General features: G+C 41.9%; 1 protein-coding gene across 1 annotated transcript in view; it reads left to right on the forward strand.

The window, feature by feature from the left end:
• MINK1 (misshapen like kinase 1) overlaps window positions 1-20753 on the forward strand; it is a 54881-nt gene that overhangs the window by 24652 nt on the left and 9476 nt on the right. Inside the window, exons 2-18 of the mRNA XM_044673165.1 lie at window positions 4324-4389; window positions 6110-6166; window positions 6247-6372; window positions 11163-11273; window positions 11707-11797; window positions 12194-12324; window positions 12851-12905; window positions 13093-13171; window positions 13981-14156; window positions 14527-14596; window positions 15255-15468; window positions 17569-17685; window positions 18528-18731; window positions 18906-19067; window positions 19438-19698; window positions 19911-19996; window positions 20605-20714. Coding sequence (XP_044529100.1) covers window positions 4324-4389; window positions 6110-6166; window positions 6247-6372; window positions 11163-11273; window positions 11707-11797; window positions 12194-12324; window positions 12851-12905; window positions 13093-13171; window positions 13981-14156; window positions 14527-14596; window positions 15255-15468; window positions 17569-17685; window positions 18528-18731; window positions 18906-19067; window positions 19438-19698; window positions 19911-19996; window positions 20605-20714 — 2116 coding nt within the window. The remainder of the gene's footprint in view (window positions 1-4323; window positions 4390-6109; window positions 6167-6246; window positions 6373-11162; window positions 11274-11706; window positions 11798-12193; window positions 12325-12850; window positions 12906-13092; window positions 13172-13980; window positions 14157-14526; window positions 14597-15254; window positions 15469-17568; window positions 17686-18527; window positions 18732-18905; window positions 19068-19437; window positions 19699-19910; window positions 19997-20604; window positions 20715-20753) is intronic.

The raw sequence follows: 20753 nt of genomic DNA on the forward strand, positions 1-20753 counted from the left end.
AATGCAATGACCCTGGACAGTCCAGAGGAACTTATGAGAAAGAATGCTATCAACATCCAGAGAAAGAACTGTGGGGACAGAAATGCAGAAGAAAAACATATCATCGATCATGTAGTGCAATATGGATATGATCACTCTACTACAAATATGAATAACTTGGAAATAGGTTTTGAGCAATAATATATGTATAACCCAGTGGAACTGCTTGTAAGCTTTGAGAGGGGGGGAGGAAAAGAGGGAAATCCTGAATCATGTAACCATGGAAAAATATTCTAAATTTTAAAAAGGAGAAAAAAAAAAGATTGTAGGTCACTTTGCTTTCATAAAAGGTAAGCTGTAGAGATCTGCTTAAATGCAAAAAGAACTATATGAGCATTTCTACTAGACATAACAATCTAGTGATTCCAAATTTCACACAGCCAGCCTAATACCTATGTTATATAGGATTCAATAAGATAGTACATATTAGTATACCAATCATTATGCAGAATTCAATAATACAAAAATTATTAGAACTTAAACAGTCCAAGCAATCAACAAATGAAAAATTTGGAAATTACACCAATTGACCTGTTACCTTTAACACCCATCAGGAAAAAAAAAATCAACTGTATATTTGTAGCCTTAAAATTTTTTGCCAAATCAGAAGTCCCAGGCATAGAATCTCTCTAGGGATCCCTGTAAAAGCAAAAGGCCTAATTTGTTTCAGTTGTGGTTCCACATATAACAATGGCCACCCTTACCCTCGTTGCCTGAAGTCCAGGTAGGTTAGATTTCACATCTCCCCCAAAGTTCTCTGATACCTTTAAAGGGATCATAGTTGTCTGTGCTCTCTGCAAATAACCTCAGCCCCATATAAAAGTGTTCTTCCAAGTGTACTTGGACTCCCTCACCCCCAAGTTCAATGTAGTCATTGATAGTCATATTAGCTTTGACAAAAGAGTATTTTCATATTAGCTATGGCAAAGGAATAAGGTCACCATGACTAATCCCTGGTCCCATAGGGACCTTTCTCCTCTACACAAGAGGAGTAGTCCTCTTTCCTTGTACCACCTCAGTCCAAAATCTTGCTAGGGCTTGAGTCTTAGTTTCTGAGGGCTTCCATATCAGGCTAGTTGGAACACTATCACACCTACAATCTTGGCTTTAAGGTCACCATGATTAAGGCCCTGTGGGGATCACCTAGCACATGAAATTTAAGAGAACAAACAACACAGAACCAAAACAAATATCTCCAGGACAAGAGAGGGAGCAGAGAAGGAAGGTCCTTCTCCTCTCACCAATTCAATTCATGGAGTCCTTGCTTTGATTGAACTGGGATCTTCACCCTCTAGTTGCACCAGAAAAGAGAGCCTGACAGCAGGACTCACAATATCTTTCTCCCCCACCCCTTTTTTTTATTTAGAATATTTTTCCATGGTTCCATGATTCATTATTCCCCTCCTCTCCTTCTCCCCCTCCCAAAGCCTACAAGCAGTTCCACTGGGTTATACATATATTATTGTTCAAAACCTATTTCCATGTTATTCATATTTTTAGTAGAGTGATCTTTTAACATCAAAACCCTAATCATATCCATATTGAACTGTGTGTTTGGTGATATGTTTTTCTTCTGCATTTCTGTCCCCACAGTTCTTTCTCTGGATGTTGATAGCATTCTTTCTCATAAGTTCCTCTGGACTGTCCAGGGTCATTGCATTGCTGCTAGTAGAAAAGTCTATTATATTCAATAGTGCTGTAATGTATCAGTCTCTGTGTACAGTGTTCTCCTGGTTCTGCTCCTTTTGCTCTGCTTCAATTCCTGGAGGTTGTTCCAGTTCACATGTAATTCCTCCAGTTCTTTATTCCTTTCAGCACAGTAGTATTCCATCACCATCAGATATGACAATTTATTCAGCCATTCCCCAATCGATGGAGATCCCTTCGTTTTACAATTTTTTGCCACCACAAAGAGTGTGGCTATAAATGTTTTTGTACAAGTCTTTTTCCCTATTATCTCTTTGGGGTATAAACCCAGCAGTGGTATTGCTGGGTCAAAGGGTATGCATTCTTTTAAAGTCCTTTGGGCATAATTCCAAATTGCCCTCCAGAATGGTTGGACCAATTCATAACTCCACCAGCAGTATATTGGTGGCCCAATTTTGCCACATCACCTCCAACATTTATCACTTTCCTTTGCTTTCATATTGACCAATCTACTAGGTGGGAGGTGGTACCTCTGAGTTGTTTTAATTTGCATTTCTCTAATCAGGAGGGATTTAGAAAACTTTTCCATGTGCTTATTGCTAGTTTTGATTTCATCACTCACATTGTCTTTCTTTTTCTTTTTCTTTTCTTTTTAAAAAAAAATTTTTTTTAAACCCTTATCTTCTGTCTTGGAGTCAATACTGGGTATTGGCTCCAAGGCAGAAGAGTGGTAAGGGTAGGCAATGGTGGTCAAGTGACTTGCCCAGGGTCACACAGCTGGGAAGTGTCTGAGGTCAGAACCTAAGACCTTCCGTCTCTAGGCCTGGTTCTCGATCCACTGAGCTACCCAGCTGCCCTTGCTCACATTGTCTTTCAAAGCGGGCAAGACTCTGTCTACTAGCTTCCATGGCCTTTAGGGCCTTCTCCAATGCCTTCCTTTTCCCACCTCAGGACAAGATCTACATCTCCTGCTCTTTTTCAACAGGCTCCCATATAAAATGAACCTCACAGGACTGTATCTTACTATCTGCCATGAGAATGAGCCTAGCAGTCTAATCCTAATTCCTACTTCAGGAGAGACCACCCTTCACTGGTCTTTATGGTCCTCATCCCAGTGATCCTGAAACCCACTCACTTACTGATGTTGTATAACAGCATTTCTCTTCTCCATTTGTTCATTCTCCTTACTTTCATCTACTTAAACTGTACCCCAGACCTCCCACATTACATTCTAGATCTGCCTGCCCTTTCCAATGTGTCTGCTAGAATACTTACTCTATAATTAACAAACTTCCTTACTTATTAAACTTCCTTTCTTACTCCTTCCATCTTCTGACACTCCTTGAAAACTGAAGCTTTCCCATTTCTCACTCTCCTCTGTAGCCCACAACTTAATGGGTATGTCTATGAGAAAGATACTATGAAGGTAGATTGGTTGTAGGTAGTGAGTGAGTGGGAAGTTGAGAATGACTCTGAGGTTTCAAGCCTGGGTCAGTGGGAATATGGTAATAGCTTGACAGGAATAGGAGAATTAGGAAGAGGAGAGTGTTATACCAGGGTAGTGGTAGTGGTGGTGGTGGTGGTGGTATAAGTTTAGTTTTACATATGATACATTTAAGATATTTTGGAGAGACAATTAGTTAGAAATGACTATAGTAGCCCAGGTTCACAATATCAGTATTACCTTTAACTTTTCCTGCTACCTCATACTAGACTATGCATCTTGCAGTTTACCATTTTCTGAATGTCCCCTTTTCTCTACTGTGAAGTGGCACCTGAGGTGAGGAAGGGAAACATTTTGATGAAGAGGGGAGTACATTCTAGATAAAAGAGAATGGCCTATGAAGATACAGAACTGATAGCCTAGTTTAGGTAGACTATAATGTATGAAAGGGAATAATATGTAATATGACTGAGGCAACTAGGTAGCAGAGTGGATAAAGCACCAAGTTGGGAGTACCTGAGTTCTTAGTGATGGGCAAGTGATGAGCTTGGTGTGTCAAAATTCGCCAAAAAAATGAGCATAACTCTGGTGGTGTGTCACTTCGAGAAAAAAACCATAATTTTGTGATATTTATAGTTTAACAAAAATGTATAATTGTAAAATAGGTAAATTAATATAGGTAGAATTGTCATCTATAGTCCACAGATCTACACTACACTACAGCAAATGTTTCATCCTTGGCATGCGACCCCATACTTCTCTGTATGTGGCCACATGCAGCCGCGTGTCATCGAAAATGGCTGACACACGTACCATAGGTTTGCCATCACCACCCTAGCCCTTCCTGCTCTTCTGTCATAGATTTGATATTAAGAAGGAAAGAGTCTTAAAAAAACCCCAATAATAAATATATAATAAGACTGGAAAAGTAATGGCAGGCTAAAGCCAGGTTAGGAACCATTGAATGATTTTTAAGTAAAAGAGCAGCATGATCACTCCTGTCCACTAGGATGATTATCTTAGAAGCTGTGTGATTTGTCTCACACACACACACACACACACCCCTCTCAGGGAATTATCAGTGCCATGCCGAGACTTGACATACTTCCAGTTTTCTTCAAAGCCTCAATCCACATTCCTTTAGCCCTAATATTTCTTTTTTCTCTTTCTCTTCCAACTCCCTGTTTTCCCAGGACCCTGCAGGGATCTTTGAGCTGGTGGAAGTAGTCGGCAATGGTACCTACGGACAAGTGTATAAGGTGAGACTCTAGGGAACTACTTAAAAAAAAGTGTAAAGAAAATGGGACCTTTTCATAAAGATTGATAAAAGTTGCTGTGTAAAAGCATAATTTGGGGGCTGTGGAAAAGGGAAGAAGGTTGGGAATCAGAAAAAGAAGAAAAGGGATTGGATAAAGGGGACTGGTTTTTGTTGGCCTCTCTCCTCAGATTAGTATAGATCCTGTACTGACGTGTGTTGGAAACAAGCTTGTTTCTGCCTAGAGATGGGCAGGATGTGCAATGGAAAAGAACAGGAGCAAAACCAGAACTAGGACTGGGGAGGGAAAGAGATATGCATTCACAGGAGCTGGGTGGAACCTTAGGGATCATTTAACCCAATCTTCTCATTTTATAAATGAGGAAACTGAGTCCCAGAGAAGAAAAAATTTTGTTAGAAAGTGAAGATGGCGTGAAGAGGGGGAATTATTATTCATAGAATAATGGACACAGGAGAGATGGTTGAGAGTGGATGACTCACTGTAAACACATCCTCACTAACAGAAATAACTGGAATCAAACATCCTGCTTCCCTGTAGGAAAAGATAGAACCTTAAGGAATAGCATGATATTATAGATATAGTAGAAGGAACTGTAGACTTGAACTTGGAAAAACTGATTTTGAGCCTTGACTATGCCAGTTACTAACAAGAAGAAAATCACTCAACCTCTCTAAATTTTAGTTTTCATATTTATAAAATCAGAAGTGCCACCTGTTGTGCTTATAGTAACTGTGGTGTCATATGAGGAGGGAAGCTCTGGACCTGAGAGTATGACCCTCACTACCCTTACATATATATTATAATCTCAGTGTAGCTCTAGGGAAGTGTGCACACACCCCTTCTCAAAAGGTCTCTGTTGTTGCTATGGAAATAGAATTTCTATATTCTTCTGCTACTGTATGCTAGGGTAGCTTAAATTGCTGCAGAAGGTAAAAATAACCTGTGGGGCTAGTAATCCTTGTGTCTGTGCCTGTGGGGGGCTGTCTTCCTCTGCTTTCCTTTTTAGGAAGCTTCAGACACTGTTTCCCCCGTAAGATCTTTGGAAGGTTGACTTCAGAAGGCTTGGCTAGTGTCAGGGCAAGGAGAGCAAGAAGGATGATGGGGCCCAGCCTATAAAGGGGGAAGTCTCTTTCTTTGGTATCTTTATCTACATCTCTTTTATCATTTCTAGGGCACTTCAGCTCTGACTTTTCTCTTTTTCACCCCACCCCAAAAACAAAAGCTTGAAAAGATGTCCTCCACACTATGTAGAAGGAGGGATGCAGGAAAGAAGTCAAGATCTTATACATGGTTCTGTTCCAGTGGGATAGAAGGTATTTGGGGCAGCAACAGCAGAGAGTGAAGGAGGATGTTGGGGAAGGCAGAAATAGATAGCCTTTACCTCCCCTAGTCAGCTTCCTATATTTTGAGCATAAGGAGGTATAGGGTCTTGTTTTTTCCTGTACCTCAGGCATCATGTTATTCTAAAAGGCAGGTATCCTTATACTTTTTTTTCCTGAAGCTCAGGGAAGGAGCTTCATATCTACCCCTTCCTTGTCCCGTAGCTGATAGTAAGGTTCTGACCAGAGTCAGATGATATACCTTCCTTCTCTTGCAAAATTAAGTGACCCATATAGGACTTGGCTGCATAACCTTGGCCCTATTAGCATTATGCTCCAGCACTAAGAAATACCTAGATCATTCTTGTTTCTTTGTCCCTTAGGGTCGTCACGTAAAGACAGGGCAGCTGGCTGCCATCAAGGTCATGGATGTCACAGAGGTAAAGAGGTTAAGATAGTGGGTGGGATTGAAAATTGGCAAAAACCCCACCTTCTTTTCACCTTCGTTTCCCTCAATTAGGATGAGGAAGAAGAGATTAAACAAGAAATCAATATGCTGAAAAAATATTCTCATCATCGCAACATTGCAACATACTATGGAGCCTTTGTCAAAAAAAGCCCCCCTGGAAATGATGACCAACTCTGGGTAAGCCAAACCCCAAAACTAAACTCTTTACACCACCCTTCCAAACTAATTGAAGGAATCTGGAATCTATTCTTTTCTCCTTATTGCCCAGTCCAGCTGGTTGTTCCTTCTCTAAAACCAAATAGTATATAGTTTGTGGCAGATCCTAGAACTATATTTTAATACTACATGGACTTTATAATTATGGTCTTTGTTTATTGTATGTGCATGTGTTCTGTCTTTCTAGCTGTCTTATAAGCTCTTCAAGGGACTGAGTATCATCTACTTAAGCCCCAGTCTCAGTTCTACTGTTTCCCAGAATGTGACTCCAGACACTTTCCTTTCCTGGGGCTTCAATTTCCTGACATATAATGGAAGAGTTGGCTCCCTGAGGCCACTTTGAACTCATTGATTTGAGGTTAGGGACTTTTTTACTTTGCATCATTCTTAATTCAGTTCAGCAAATATATGTTAGGTACCTGCTGCCCAAAGAGCTCTGTGCTTGTTTGTGGCAAAGAAAAAGCACATCCAACAATCCGTGTAATATGTAATGGGGGCAGTTCACACAGTACTTTGTACAGTGTGGTTGGTCCTGGCTGGTGAGCCTGGAGAAAGGCTGCCTCAAAGAGCCAGCATTTACAGTTAGCTTTAGAGAATAGGTGGGGGTTGAAGACAGGGAGAGGACATGGAGAGAGAGCTGGAAGCAGCCTTTAAAACTGTATCTGAGGCCCTTCATTTATTTATAAGAAAAGCAAGATCCAGAGATTTGAATGACTTGCCCGAGGTTGCAGAAGTGCAAGGAGCATGGTCAGGATTCCAGTCCTAGGGCTCCACATCCACCTTGGTTTTCACTTCACATTCCAAGCATGTGGAACAGCATGAACAAAAACCCAGAAGCAGGAAAACACAGAGTATGTTTAAAAGGGAGAGCTGGTAGTCACATTTAACTAAACTATATTGAAAAGAAGATAGAAGTAGTATGAGAGGGGGGCAGCTGGGTAGCTCAGTGGATTGAGAGTCAGGCCTAGAGACGGGAGGTCCTAGGTTCAAATCTAGCCTCAGACACTTCCCAGCTGTGTGACCTTGGGCAGGTCACTTGACACCCCCATTGCCCACCCTTACCACTCTTCCACCTAAGAGCCAATACACAGAAGTTAAGGGTTTAAAAAAGAAAAAAAAAAGTAGTATGAGATAGAAAGGTCAGATGTTTCCTATTGGACATTAAGCAGTAAAAAAACCACTGAACATTTTTGAGTAGAACAGTGACATCTATACTTTGTGTTTGGAATGAATTAGAGGTAGAAAACCCAATATTGTAGTGGGTACATTACTAGAAATTTAATAAGCATTAATTAACTTGATCTATATAAGGGGGTGAAGAGACTGGGGTAGAAGGTTGTCATCTCCCATCCTTTTGCTCTTGGGGCCCAAGTATAGTGATACTCATCCCCTTGAAGAGTTTACAATATAGTTCAGAATATTAATAAGAGGCTTTTGTCTGCCCCTCGATACTTAAACCAACTCACAACTTTCCAGGCCTTGTAGAGGGGGGAGGCAAGGAGAAGAAATTATTGTATTAGGAGACTCAGAATTTTGTTTTCCCTTTTCTTTTCTCTTTTCTAGCAGGCCATGCCATCTTTTGTCAAATATTTGACCGGTTGAGCACCTTTTGTAAGATATGCCCTTTGTTCTCAAGGAGAAGATAAAGCATAAAGATGATTAGTGATGTAAGGCAGTATATACACATATATATATATATATATATATATATACACACACACACAAATATAATTACCAAATTAGTTGTTTAGACAGTAAATGTAATAAATACTCATTCTCTAAGTGCTGTAAGAGTTCCCCAAAGAAAGAAATTAATGTAGGCAGGAATGGGTAATGAGACTTGAGAGAGTCTTAAGAGAGAAAAGCAGGATTTGCTTTTCTTCCGATTACCCTTTTCTGGCATTACAGAGGATGAACCTAGGGCCAGGGCCAGAAATTCAGCTGTTTAAATAAATATTTATTAGACACCTACTATCTGCAAGGTATTCTGATATTTTAGATATTGATGATACAAAGGAGGGAATGAATGTGAGAAATTTTAGAAGGGCAACTAATTTTGATCTGAAATTGAAAAGTTTTTACAACAAACCAATTTAATAAAACTAAGATTAGAAAAGGAACATCTTTGCATCAGGTTTCTTGGATACAGCTTTATATTTATATTTGTATATATTTACATATATAAATATTTATATATTAAAATACATTTATTTATTTATTTTTGCGTGTAAAGAGCTAATTCAAGAAATCTGAGCCATTCCCTACTTGATAAGTGGTCAAAGAGTAAGCATTTCTCAAGCAAAGAAACCATAAGTATCCTCCAAATCACTAACATTTAGAGAAATGCAAATTCAAGTAACAGGTTCCACCTCACATCCATCAGATTGGCAAAACCAACAAAAAAAGATGACAGATGTTGGAGAGACTATGAAAAATAGGGCATAGTGAGGCACTGCTGTTAGAGCTGCAAAATAATCTAGTCATTTTGGAATGTAGTTTGGAATTGTGCCCTAGAAATGGCCTTTGACTCAGCTATTCCACTGGTAGGCCTATACCTCCAAAAAGATAAAGAAGAAAAAATCCTATGTGTACAAAAACATTTATAGCAGCCCTTTTTGTAATGGCAAAGAACTGGAAAGTGAGAGATTGCTCATCAGTTGGAGAATGGCTGAACAAATTATGGTATATGAATGTAATGGAATACTCTGTTGTAGGAAATGAAAGGAAAGCATTGAATAAACGTAGGAGAATTTTTATGAACTGATACAGAGGGAAGTGAGCAGTACAAGAGAACAATAACATCAATATTGTTTTAAAAAAATAATTGGGGGCAGCTGGGTGGTTCAGTGGATTGAGAGTCAGGCTCAGAGATAGGAGGTCCTGACTTCAAATCTGGCCTCAGACACTTCCTAGCTGTGTGACCCTGGGCAAGTCACTTAACCCCCATCACCTAGTCCCTACCGTTCTTATGCCTTAGAACCAATACCCAGTATTGATTCTAAGATAGAAGGTAAGGGTTTTTTTAAAAACTAAAAAGTAAATAATAATTCTTAAAGATTTAAGGACTTTGAATAATGGAATCAACCATGATTCCAGAGGTCTGATGAAGAATATTGCCCACCTCACTGATAAAGAGATGACAGACTAATAAACAAAATAAGCCCACTTTTGGACATGGTCAATGTGGGAATTTGTTTGGTTTGGCCATGCTTATGTAAGGGGATTGTTTTTCTTTTTCCCCTAGTGGGGAAGATATGGGAGAGGAAAAAAAATTGATCATTTTTTTTAAAACATAAAATTTTTTAAAAAATCAATCCTATGCTGTGGCTCTAGGAAAATGAAATGGACTCTCTGCCTTCCATCAATTCCCTTCTAGCTTATTCCTGAGGGGAAATTCCCATTGCTTATTTTATCTACATCCTCTCCCCTTTAAATCTCACATTTTGGTTTCATTTGCCATTTTGTATTATATGATCTGTGTATATATCATATTCCTCTATTAGTCTTTATGCTCCTCAAGGACAGGAAATGTATCTGACATTTTATCTTCCTGAACACAGGGCTTTGTACTTTTCCAGATTTTTACTGAATTGTATTGAATGGGTTAAGACTGATTAACTCAAGAGCTTAGAGCAGGGGTCGGCAACGTATGACTCTCAAGCCATATCTGGCTCTTTTGAGGGCCAGATATGGCTCTTTCTGCAGGAGCCATAAAGTCAACTTTTTTTTCAGGTGTTGTTACAGGAGCATGCACTGTGAGCACTGTACGGCTCTCACGAAATTACATTTTAAAAAATGTGGCGTTTATGGCTCTCATGGCCAAAAAGGTTGCCGACCCCTGGTTTAGAGTATAGTGCTAGCAGCACCAAAGTTATTGGTTCTGTTCCTGCAATGGCCACTGTATTTAGGAACTTCTGCTTGGCTTCAGAAAACAGAATTAGGAGCAGTAAGTAGAAGTTGCCAAGAGTCATGATACAAGAAAAATCCTCCTACCAATTAGAACTATCCAAAAGTCAAATGCTCTTCCTTGCAAGTTAGTGAGTTTCTTTCAGAGGGCTTCAAGTAGAGGCTGGGTGACCACTTATTGGTAATTTTAAAGAATAGTAGTATCAGACTCTAATAGAATGGATCCCTGTAGGCCTCATATTAATTTACAATAACCATAAAATAATATTATCTATGCTTTATTGTATTTTTATTTACTTGTTAAACATCCTAGTTACAATCTTAATCTGATTGGGTCATTTGACACCTCTGTTATATGGGATATTCCTGCTCAGTTCTAAGCCTTTAAGGCCCATATGATTCTATGAATTAATGGTCCTTATTCTGGGCTGAAAATGTTGAAATTTCTCTTAGGACAGAGATTCCTCATCTCCCTAACTTTTCCTGTTTCCCATTAGTTGTTACTTCTTGCTATTATTTAGGCATGTTCTATACCCTCATTCTTTAATTGAACATCTTGCTTTAGACTCAAATGATCAAGTTTCTCTCTTTATTGCTGTGTCATCTTCTTTCCCTCCCTACCCACCTGTCCTTTCTTTCCCAATCCCAGGAAACTGCTCCACAGAGGACTGTTAGCACAAGGCTCTCTAGAGTACTTTATGATGGTCTCAAATCCAGGTCAAGCCCCAAGACCTGCATAGGGTCGAGTGGTTAATTGAGCCTTGTGTCTTTCCCTGACTTGTAAGGGGAGAGGATATACCAGGCTGATGACTCATCCTTCTGCTTGCTCCCTCCTGGGTCTGTAGCTGGTCATGGAGTTCTGTGGTGCTGGTTCTGTGACAGATCTAGTGAAGAATACTAAAGGAAACGCTCTGAAGGAAGATTGTATCGCCTACATTTGCAGGGAGATCCTCAGGGTGAGAGTCAAGCCCTCCTTTTTTTTCCCTTTTCCCTCACAACCTGGCTACTACCCCAGTCTATACTTCCTTTGCCTTGAACACTTCAGTAGACAGAGTTCTATAATAAGCACTAAGAGGGAGCTCATACTTAGGTGAGAGAAAGACAGCCCCCCTCTCCCTAGAGATCATCCCATTCTTTTCTAGAGTTCCAGCTCTGCTCTGTTTCTATCAGCTGCAAGTGACATAATAGTTTCCTCCCCCATGAGTCCCCTCAAAAAGTTTAACCTAATTTACCATGCTCTAAGGTAGAGGATATCCAACCCTTCCACTCAGTTCTGCCTAACATGGCCTTCTTGATGTTTATTTTACCTCCTGCTATCTTCTCAGTTCCTCTCCTTCCTTGGCCCTCATCAGCACTAGAAGCTTAATTTTTCTCCTCTCCTTTTTCCAGGGGCTGGCCCACCTCCATGCCCACAAAGTGATCCATCGAGATATCAAAGGCCAGAATGTGCTGCTGACAGAGAATGCAGAGGTTAAACTAGGTATGGAAATTCCTCTCCTTTTTGAAGAAGCATCATGAAATCCTCCTCCTCTTTCTCTGTCTGAGACAAATCACTAGTGTCTGTTAGAAGCCCAGGCCCTCTACCCTTTTCTTTAAGTAGACATTCTTCTACTAGATTGTCTATTCTCCCATTTGAAAAAGTTGGGCATGATGAGTCCTCCTTTCAACCAAAGTTCTCCCATGTCCCCTCCCCCATGTTTTCCTAGATACATATACCCCAGCGCCCCTCCTTAAAAAGTAGCTAGAATATAGGATATAGTGTTTAAGACAGGGCCAGGCGTAGATTGTCGAATTACAGTTATATAGTGGAATGAGATGAGAAAGAAGGCTCCTTTCTTATTACTTCCTTTTACACTCTCTCCTTATTTCTTCCTAGTGGACTTTGGGGTGAGTGCTCAGCTGGATCGAACAGTGGGCAGGCGGAATACATTCATTGGTACCCCCTACTGGATGGCCCCAGAAGTTATTGCCTGTGATGAGAATCCTGATGCCACCTATGATTACAGGGTACTATCTGGAAACCTTGGGGGGGGGGGGAGACTAAACTGAAGGGAGTGGGTGATGGCAGGGAGAGGCAATAACGAGGCTGGAAGTGAGAAGAAAAATATTGATGTAGGTAGAGATTGGAGGGAATTTGATAGGCTAAGGATTCATGGAACAGGGAAAGAAAGTATATATTGGAAAAGAGAGAGTGGGCCAAGGAAAAGATGATAATGAGGTTGAAAAGAGGGGACCTGGGGGCAGCTCAATGAATAGAGAGCCAGGCCTAGAGAAGTCTCGCCCTAGGTTCTAGGTTCAGATCTGGCCTCAGACACTTCCTAGCTGTGTGACCCTGGGCAAGTCACTTAACCACCATTGCTTACCACTCTTCTGCCTTGGAACCAATACAAAGTATTGATTCCAAGGCAGAAGATAAGGGTTACTAAAGAAAAGAAAGGCCCTGAAAATGAAAAAATGTGCAAAGACCTAAAAATATCTATGTCAAAAGAAGGGGATGTCACAGAAAATTTTGATTTTGGCCTTTTCCTTGCAGAGTGATATATGGTCTCTAGGAATCACAGCTATTGAAATGGCAGAGGGAGCCCCCCGTGAGTAATGGGGAAGGAAGCAGGGGCAGGGCAATAGCCAGTGGGAGGAGGTATGTTTTAGGTGGGAGGGACCCAGGGAGGCTAATACAACTGAATCCAAATATAGGCATGCTGGGAGGGGATTATTGTCAGAACAGGGATAGAAGGGGAGATGTGTGAAGACTTGTGGTCCTTCTTATCCTCTTAGCTCTATGTGACATGCACCCCATGCGTGCCCTCTTCCTTATCCCAAGAAACCCCCCGCCGAAGCTGAAATCTAAGAAATGGTAGGTGTCTGTAGGAAATGGGGGCTTAGAAGGGGGTGGTCTCTGAAAATAGAAGGGAACCCCTTTTTTATCTTTATACATTTAGAGTGGAGCTAGGCTTGGAATGTGAACAGCAGATGCTGTTCTATGATAGGGTGGGTCCCATAACTGGAAAATAGGTAATACCATGAAAAAAGGGATCATATAAATAAAATATTTTGAAAACCTTATAGCTCTAAATAATAAAGTAGCTGCAGAATGAAAGGAGCAGATCCAGGAGAACATTGTACATAGAGACTGATAACACTGTGGTACAATCAAACATACTAGCAGCAATGCAAGGCAATGCAAGGATCCAGAGCAAGGCTGAGGGGCTTATGAGAAAGAAAACTAGCCACATTCAGAGGAAGAACTGTGGGAGGAGAAACACAGAAGAAAAACAACTGCTTGAACAAATGGGCTGTTGGGGATATTATTGGGGATGTAGACACTAAACGATAACTCTAGTCCAACTATCAATAATATGGAATTAGGTCTTGATCAATGATACATGTAAAACCCAGTGGAATTGTGTGTCGGCTAAGGGGGGTTAGGGGGAGTGAGGGAGAGGGAAAGAATATGAAATATGTAACTAGGAGAAAATATTAAAAATAAAAATTTTTTCAAAAAATAATAAAGTAGCAAAAGTAGTAAAAAATTAAGTACCTTGTTAATGTTTTGAGTTTATGTTGAGTTCCTGGAGGCAGGACTAGATTCAGATGTCATCCTTTGTCCCTAAGATGAAGTCTAGAGTTCCTTCCTTCTCAATCTGTCTCTTTAAACACTTTCAGGTCAAAGAAATTCATTGACTTCATTGACACATGTCTCATCAAAACATACCTGAGTCGCCCACCCACTGAGCAGCTTCTTAAATTTCCTTTCATCCGTGACCAGCCCACAGAGCGGCAGGTTCGGATTCAGCTTAAGGACCACATTGACCGTTCCCGAAAGAAAAGGGGAGAGAAGGGTCAGTAGGGGAAGTGGGGGGTGAAGGGTGGGGCTATCCTGGGAAATTTTCAGCTCCTATTTTATTCTCTACCATGACGAGTCCCCTTGCTTTCTCTCCTCAGCTCCTTTCCTCTTACCCTAAAGGCTCCTGTACTCTCACAGGATTCATAACAACTAACCCAGACCAACAACTGATTCAGCTCCTGCTATTCCATAATATTTCAGGTTTTTGCCTGGGTTCCAAACTTGAGGCCTCTATGTGGAGAATGGGCAGCCAAGTGCAAAGCTAAGGGTGGTCTCCCTCCTAGCACTTATCTTGATTCCGATCAGGTCTTTTTAGCTAGTATGAGGGGCAATTGAGAAAGACAATAGTGGTTTTTCCCTTTCAGAAGAGACAGAATATGAGTACAGTGGTAGTGAAGAGGAAGATGACATCCATGGAGACGAAGGAGAACCAAGGTAAACTTGGAGAGTGGGAAGGAGTTGTGGCTTAAGCCTAGGCTTAAGAGATCACCGTTTCTCTTAGTGACTTAGTCTATAAGGGTGTTCCAGGCAGTGAATAAGGGAGAAATGTAAGCAAATCTGTAAGTTCTGAGAGGATGTGAAATGAGTTGGGAAAGGTGATCAGATAAAAGGTAATCAGATAAAACTTCCTAGAGGGAGAATTAACTGGTAGCAGTTTATAAGATGGAGAAGAGCCAGATGGAACAGAAGGGAGATTTCACATCATCTTAAGAGTTTAAAGAGACTTTAGAAAGCATGTAGATCAATCTTTTTATTTTATAGTTGAGAAAACAGACCGAACAAAGCCGATATCGCCAAGAGCTTAGATTTAAACCCACCTTATGAATCTTTTGCACCCAAGTCCTTTGCTCTTTCCACCACATGTGTATGAAGGTTCAGAGGTAAGAGAACATGAGGTGAAGGGATAAGGACCAGAGAGGCAGATTTGGCTGCCTAGAACAGAGTCAGAGGCATGAAGTGAGTCCTAGGAGATGAAGGCTGCTAAATTAGGAGGGAAAAAGAGTAGAGGGGTCATGTAATGAGAGAGTGAGGGTGTGTGTGTTTGTACGTGTGTACACACACATGACTAGTTTCATTTTTCTTTTCTCCTTAGCTCAATCATGAATGTGCCTGGTGAATCAACACTCCGACGAGAATTCCTCCGTCTTCAGCAGGAAAACAAGAGCAATTCAGAGGCCCTAAAGCAGCAGCAGCAGCAGCAGCAGCAGCAGTTACAACGCGACCCCGAAGCACACATCAAGCACCTACTCCACCAGAGGCAGCAGCGGATTGAGGAGCAGAAGGAAGAACGAAGACGTGTTGAGGAGGTCAGTCCAGAACTACTGAAGGGATGCTTGGGTTGGACTCTTTGTATCCCACTTAGTGCAAGTCCTACCTACAGTGTAATGAATTAGCTTCTTTAGCAATTATCATCATTCAACCTTATTATTCCTTGAGTTATGAAGAAGGGAGTTTCTTCCCTTGGGGCTCAGTCTCTGAAATTGTTCCAGGGAAAAAGGGTGGGACAAGATATCTATTCCTATTGTAAGCAGAGCAAGACCTTAGCAAGGTCTTTAACCTTAAGTTACAATAAGGAGATTACCACCCTCATTTCTTTGAGTCTCTTTTCTACTGTTTTCTACTTTGGCGGGTACCTACTTTCCTCCCTGACTCCATTAACCTCAATGCTGCATGTCCTGCAATCTGAATCTTATAGGCCTCATAGTTGCATCTCATTTCAAAATAAGACACAGTTTAAGAAATTGGCTTCTTTTTATCATGCATATTCTATTTCTTGATCGATGGTCATCATTCCATATTTTTCTTTCATTTCAGGATCTTGATGTCCCTTTGTTCTTTCCTTACCATCCTAGTCAGTTGTGTATCAAGTGATTAGTAATCTATAAGCAAATACTTAATAGTATTTTTATCATCATCATCATCACCATTAATGTTAGTAATAATTCCATGTCATAAAAGTTATCACTAAGAAAAGTGTCTGGGGACACCTAGGTAGCACAATCAATAAAATGCCTCAGACCCTTCCTAGCTATGTAGCCCTGGGCCAGTCACTTTAACTCCCATTGCCTAGCCCTTACTATTCCTCTTAGAATTGATACTAAGACAGAAAATAAGAGTTTTAAAAAAGAAAATGAAAATGTCTGTTTGCAAAAGGAGTTAGGCCAGTTATATAGGTCATATGATGAGAGTGAGGGAAGAGATAACCAGAATTCTGTACTGAGGAGCTATAAGATCTAGAGGGAGGTCTCCTGAATATGGGGCAGAGCTTTTGAAGAGGCTCTGTGGAAGAGCATCAACAAGAATAGGACCACTGAAAAATCTTGGAGGCTGTTCTGGGAATGTCTTGGCAGTAAATAAAAGCAGGCTAGCTTTGGTGTCAGAGTAACAGTTACACTTTCATAGCACATGACAGGACTTTTTTCCAACACGGGGGTGAGGAAGGGGGCGATGATATAGGGCCTGGCATCCCTTTTTGCAGGCACAAAGACATTAAGTGATTTGACTGTGGTCACCCAAGTAGTGTCATGGCAGGGAATCGAATCTGGATCTCTGGAGGGATTGTTGCTTAAATTAAGTCCTGTCTAAATGCTTCTGTTTTCCTGATGTGTTAGCTTGCATTTTTACAAATATTAACTCACATACCAAATCAGACTAACTGGAAGAAGGCAAGTCTTGAGTTAATGAAATCTGGCTGAAAGAAACCTTTAGTGATCATCTTAATTAAATTGCCTCATTTTATGAATATGGAAACTTAGACCAAAAAAGTTAAGTGATTCTTCTAGATTACACCCATGATAAGTAGCAGAAGTGGCTTAGATCCTTGATTTTCTTATCTGTTTATACCACCCTTTGAAAATAGATTGTTCTCTGAAGTCCATAGGCTATAACACTATTAACTTTCTTAGCAAACTTTTTTCTTTCTAGAGATAAAAAAAATATATAATTGAACCTTAGATAGTAGAAATTCTGAATTCATCTGGACCTGATTAATGAAGCTTTACTGTGATTCTCCCATCTTTTTGTGCCTGGTATTTTTAAAGAATTTTTTCTAAGAATGATTTCCCTGATCATAGTGCCTGGTAACTTCTTGCAGCCAGGAGATAATATCCTTTGTAGCCTATTCCATATGGTCCACAATAAACCACAAAGAAATGAAAGTAACTGTTTGCATACCCCTCTATCTTAGCTCTCTGAGATCACTCAGTGTTTTGATTAATTCTGGAACAGTGAGTCTTAAATCTGGCCCCCACTGATATTCAGAATTAGCCTTCAGTTCTCTTGGAGGGTTCCTTGAGAAAGCAGAATTAGGGCTCTTATTTGGCTTAGCTAAGTTAATATAGGAAGTATCTAGACTCATATAATCTTAGCTGATCTCTTCTCTTTTCTTCCTCTCCCACCCCCAAAAGCAACAACGTCGAGGTCGGGAACAGAGAAAGCTACAGGAGAAGAAGGAACAGCAACGACTGGAGGACATGCATGCCCTTCGAAGGGAGGAAGAACGTCGTCAGGCAGAACGAGAACAGGTACTGTCTCTCTACATACACACCTATGCATATCCCCACTCTCTGGCTTCTGCTGTCCACTTCCCCTGCTCCCCAGACCTCCCCTGTTTCCTCCCCTCCCCCTCTCCCCCCAGGTTCTTCTGTCTTTTTTCTAGCTTCACTATCTCTTTCTCTCTCTCTCTCTGTGTTCTCTCCCCACACCCCCCACTCCCTTAACCCTGACTCCCTCATCTTTCCCTGTCTGTCTCTGTTTCTTTTTCCCAAATTACCTACCTCTTCCTGGCCCATCCATTCTGACCCCTTCTACCTGTTTACTTTCTTCTTCTCCCCTCTTCCTATTTCCTTGCCGTCCCCATCACATTGCCCTACTTTACTATCCTATTTCCCTCCACCCTCCATACACATATCCTCTCTCCTCTGTATTCTTTTTCTCCTATCTTGTCCCTCCACCTCTTGTCCTCTTGTCCCCCTCTCTTCTCTCCCCTGCTCATTTCCCTGCCCCCCCTCCATCCCCACCCCACCCCCCAGGAGTATATCCGACATAAATTGGAAGAAGAGCAGCGACAGCTTGAGATCCTTCAGCAACAGCTGCTCCAGGAACAGGCCCTACTGCTGGTAATGGGGTCCTTCATCCACTACCTAATTTCCTTTTGGGAAGGGGATGGGGTGGACTTCAGGCCTTCTTTGCTTAGAGTAGGAAATGGGGACAGGGAAAGGTTCCAGTGAGACCATAGGGTGAACAACCTCTCTAAGCATTTGGAAAGAAGAGAAACCTGTGTTTTCTTCAGCCTCATAAGGGCATCTCCAATTCACTACTTCTTTAGTGCTGAATCTCCTTTTTTCTTCCCCCATCATTGTACCAGGAATACAAGCGAAAGCAGCTAGAGGAACAGCGACAGTCAGAGAGACTTCAGAGACAGCTGCAGCAGGAACATGCCTACCTCAAGTCCCTGCAGCAGCAGCAGCTCCAGAAGCAGCAACAGCCACCGGCAACAGGAGACAAAAAACCCCTGTACCACTATAGCCGGGGTGTTAATCCTGTTGACAAGCCAGCCTGGGCCCGAGAGGTACTCTCCTAAACTCCTACTTAGCTCTGGAGTCTAATGAAAAGGGACAACAGTGGGAATGGGGAAGGGATGAGGAGAAGAGGGCCAGGGTTCTGTAATTATAAAACAAAAGGGTTTGAAAGTAGAAATGGAGGGATTTTATTTTGACACCTGCCCCTCCCCATGTCCTTACAGGTAGAAGAGAGGACAAGAATGAATAAACAACAGAACTCACCCTTAGCCAAGTCTAAGCCAAACAGCACAGGACTAGATCCCAGTCCTCCACAAGCCCCCGGGCCCCTTTCCCCAACTCCACCCATGCAAAGGCCTGTGGAGCCCCAGGAAGGACCACATAAGGTAAGCCTTTACTTACACACACACACACACACACACACACACACACACACACACACACACACACACACACACACACAGAGGTAAGTTCATAAGAAGACATATTTAGATCTACCTACACATATACAGACATTTCCATGTACATATATTTTTCTGCCCTTATCATTTTTTTTCACTATAATACAAAAAGCTGTGTAAATGGAATTAGCTCAAACCCATTCATAGTCTAATTCCATTTACACAAAACCATCAGAAGAATAATTCAAAAAAAGAGAAAGATATTCCAGATAGAAACTAGAGCTCCTTCCCTTCTTGGCTGGTCAGAGTAGAGATAAATCACAAAGATATATCCCCCATCCCCCTTTTCCTGCAGAGCCTTGTTGCACACCGGGTCCCACTGAAGCCATATGCAGCACCTGTGCCCCGTTCTCAATCCCTACAAGATCAGCCAACGAGAAACCTGGCTGCCTTCCCTGCTGCTCATGATCCTGACCCCACTGTCCCCCCACCCACTGCTACTCCTGCCTCTCGTGGAGCCATCATCCGACAAAATTCAGACCCCACTTCTGAGGGTCCTGCCCCCACACCAACCCCTCCCCCTTGGAATCAAGCGGACAGTGAGGCCCCTCCTAAGGTAAGCATAGCACTTTTTCTTAGGAAAGAGAATAAAGGAATGACAAGAAGAGATGGGTGAGGAAGCTAAGAAGTGATTAGGAAAGAGAGTACAGGAAAGGAAAAAGAGAAGAAAAATGGAAGATGAAAGAGAGATCCTAAGGAAGGATATGCACAGTGATTCATTCTACTCATCCTCCACCCCCTCCTTTGGTATTTCTTGCCATTCTTCAGGTGCCCCAGAGGACCTCATCCATTGCCATTGCCCTTAACACCAGCGGAGCTGGAGGTTCACGACCAGTACAAGCTGTCTGTGCTAGGTAATGGCCATGCTAGAATGGGCTAGGGCAGTGATGGGCAAACTACGGCCCTTGGGCCAGATGTGGCCCCACGAAATGTTCTCTCCAGCCATGTGACATTATTCCTAATCTGACAAATACAATGACTAGGATACAAAACAATGAAACTTTGAAAGAGTTGCCTTAGAAACAGACTGACAGATGAGCATTTCCTTTCCTTTGGCCCGATTTTTAAAAAGTTTGCCCATCACTGGTCTAAGGGATGTGATATAGAAGAACTACTATCCCCCACCTGGGGGTGGAGGAACCCTAGCCTGACCATCTCAGCCTCCCCTCCCACCCCCAGCCACCCCTGTGCTCCCTTCACAGACCTCGCAGCAACTCTGCCTGGCAAATCTACCTTCAAACTCAGGCAGAGCGGGTGACCCCCAGGCCTCCAGGGCCCCCCACTCAACCCCCCAGCCCACCCAGCACCAGTAGGTAATGGAGTTGTCACCCCCTTACCCCTCCCTACCTGGTAATGATCACCCCTGCTATGGTGCTGGTTCCCTAAGCTATGATAATTCCATAAACTAAGGTAAGCAAAGATTGACTCACTCTGTCCTCTCCTGACCCCTCATCTGCCACAGCAATCCAGACCTTCGAAAGAGTGAGCCAGGCTGGGAACGTGGAGACAGCCTCCTCCAGTCTCATGGACATCTACCACAGGCTGGCTCACTCGAGCGAAACCGAGTAGGAGGTGAGACCGACAAACTAAAAAGAGTTGATGGAGAGGAAA

This window comes from Gracilinanus agilis, chromosome 4 (assembly GCF_016433145.1).
Source record: "Gracilinanus agilis isolate LMUSP501 chromosome 4, AgileGrace, whole genome shotgun sequence".
In the NCBI taxonomy this organism is placed as follows: Eukaryota; Metazoa; Chordata; class Mammalia; order Didelphimorphia; family Didelphidae; genus Gracilinanus; species Gracilinanus agilis.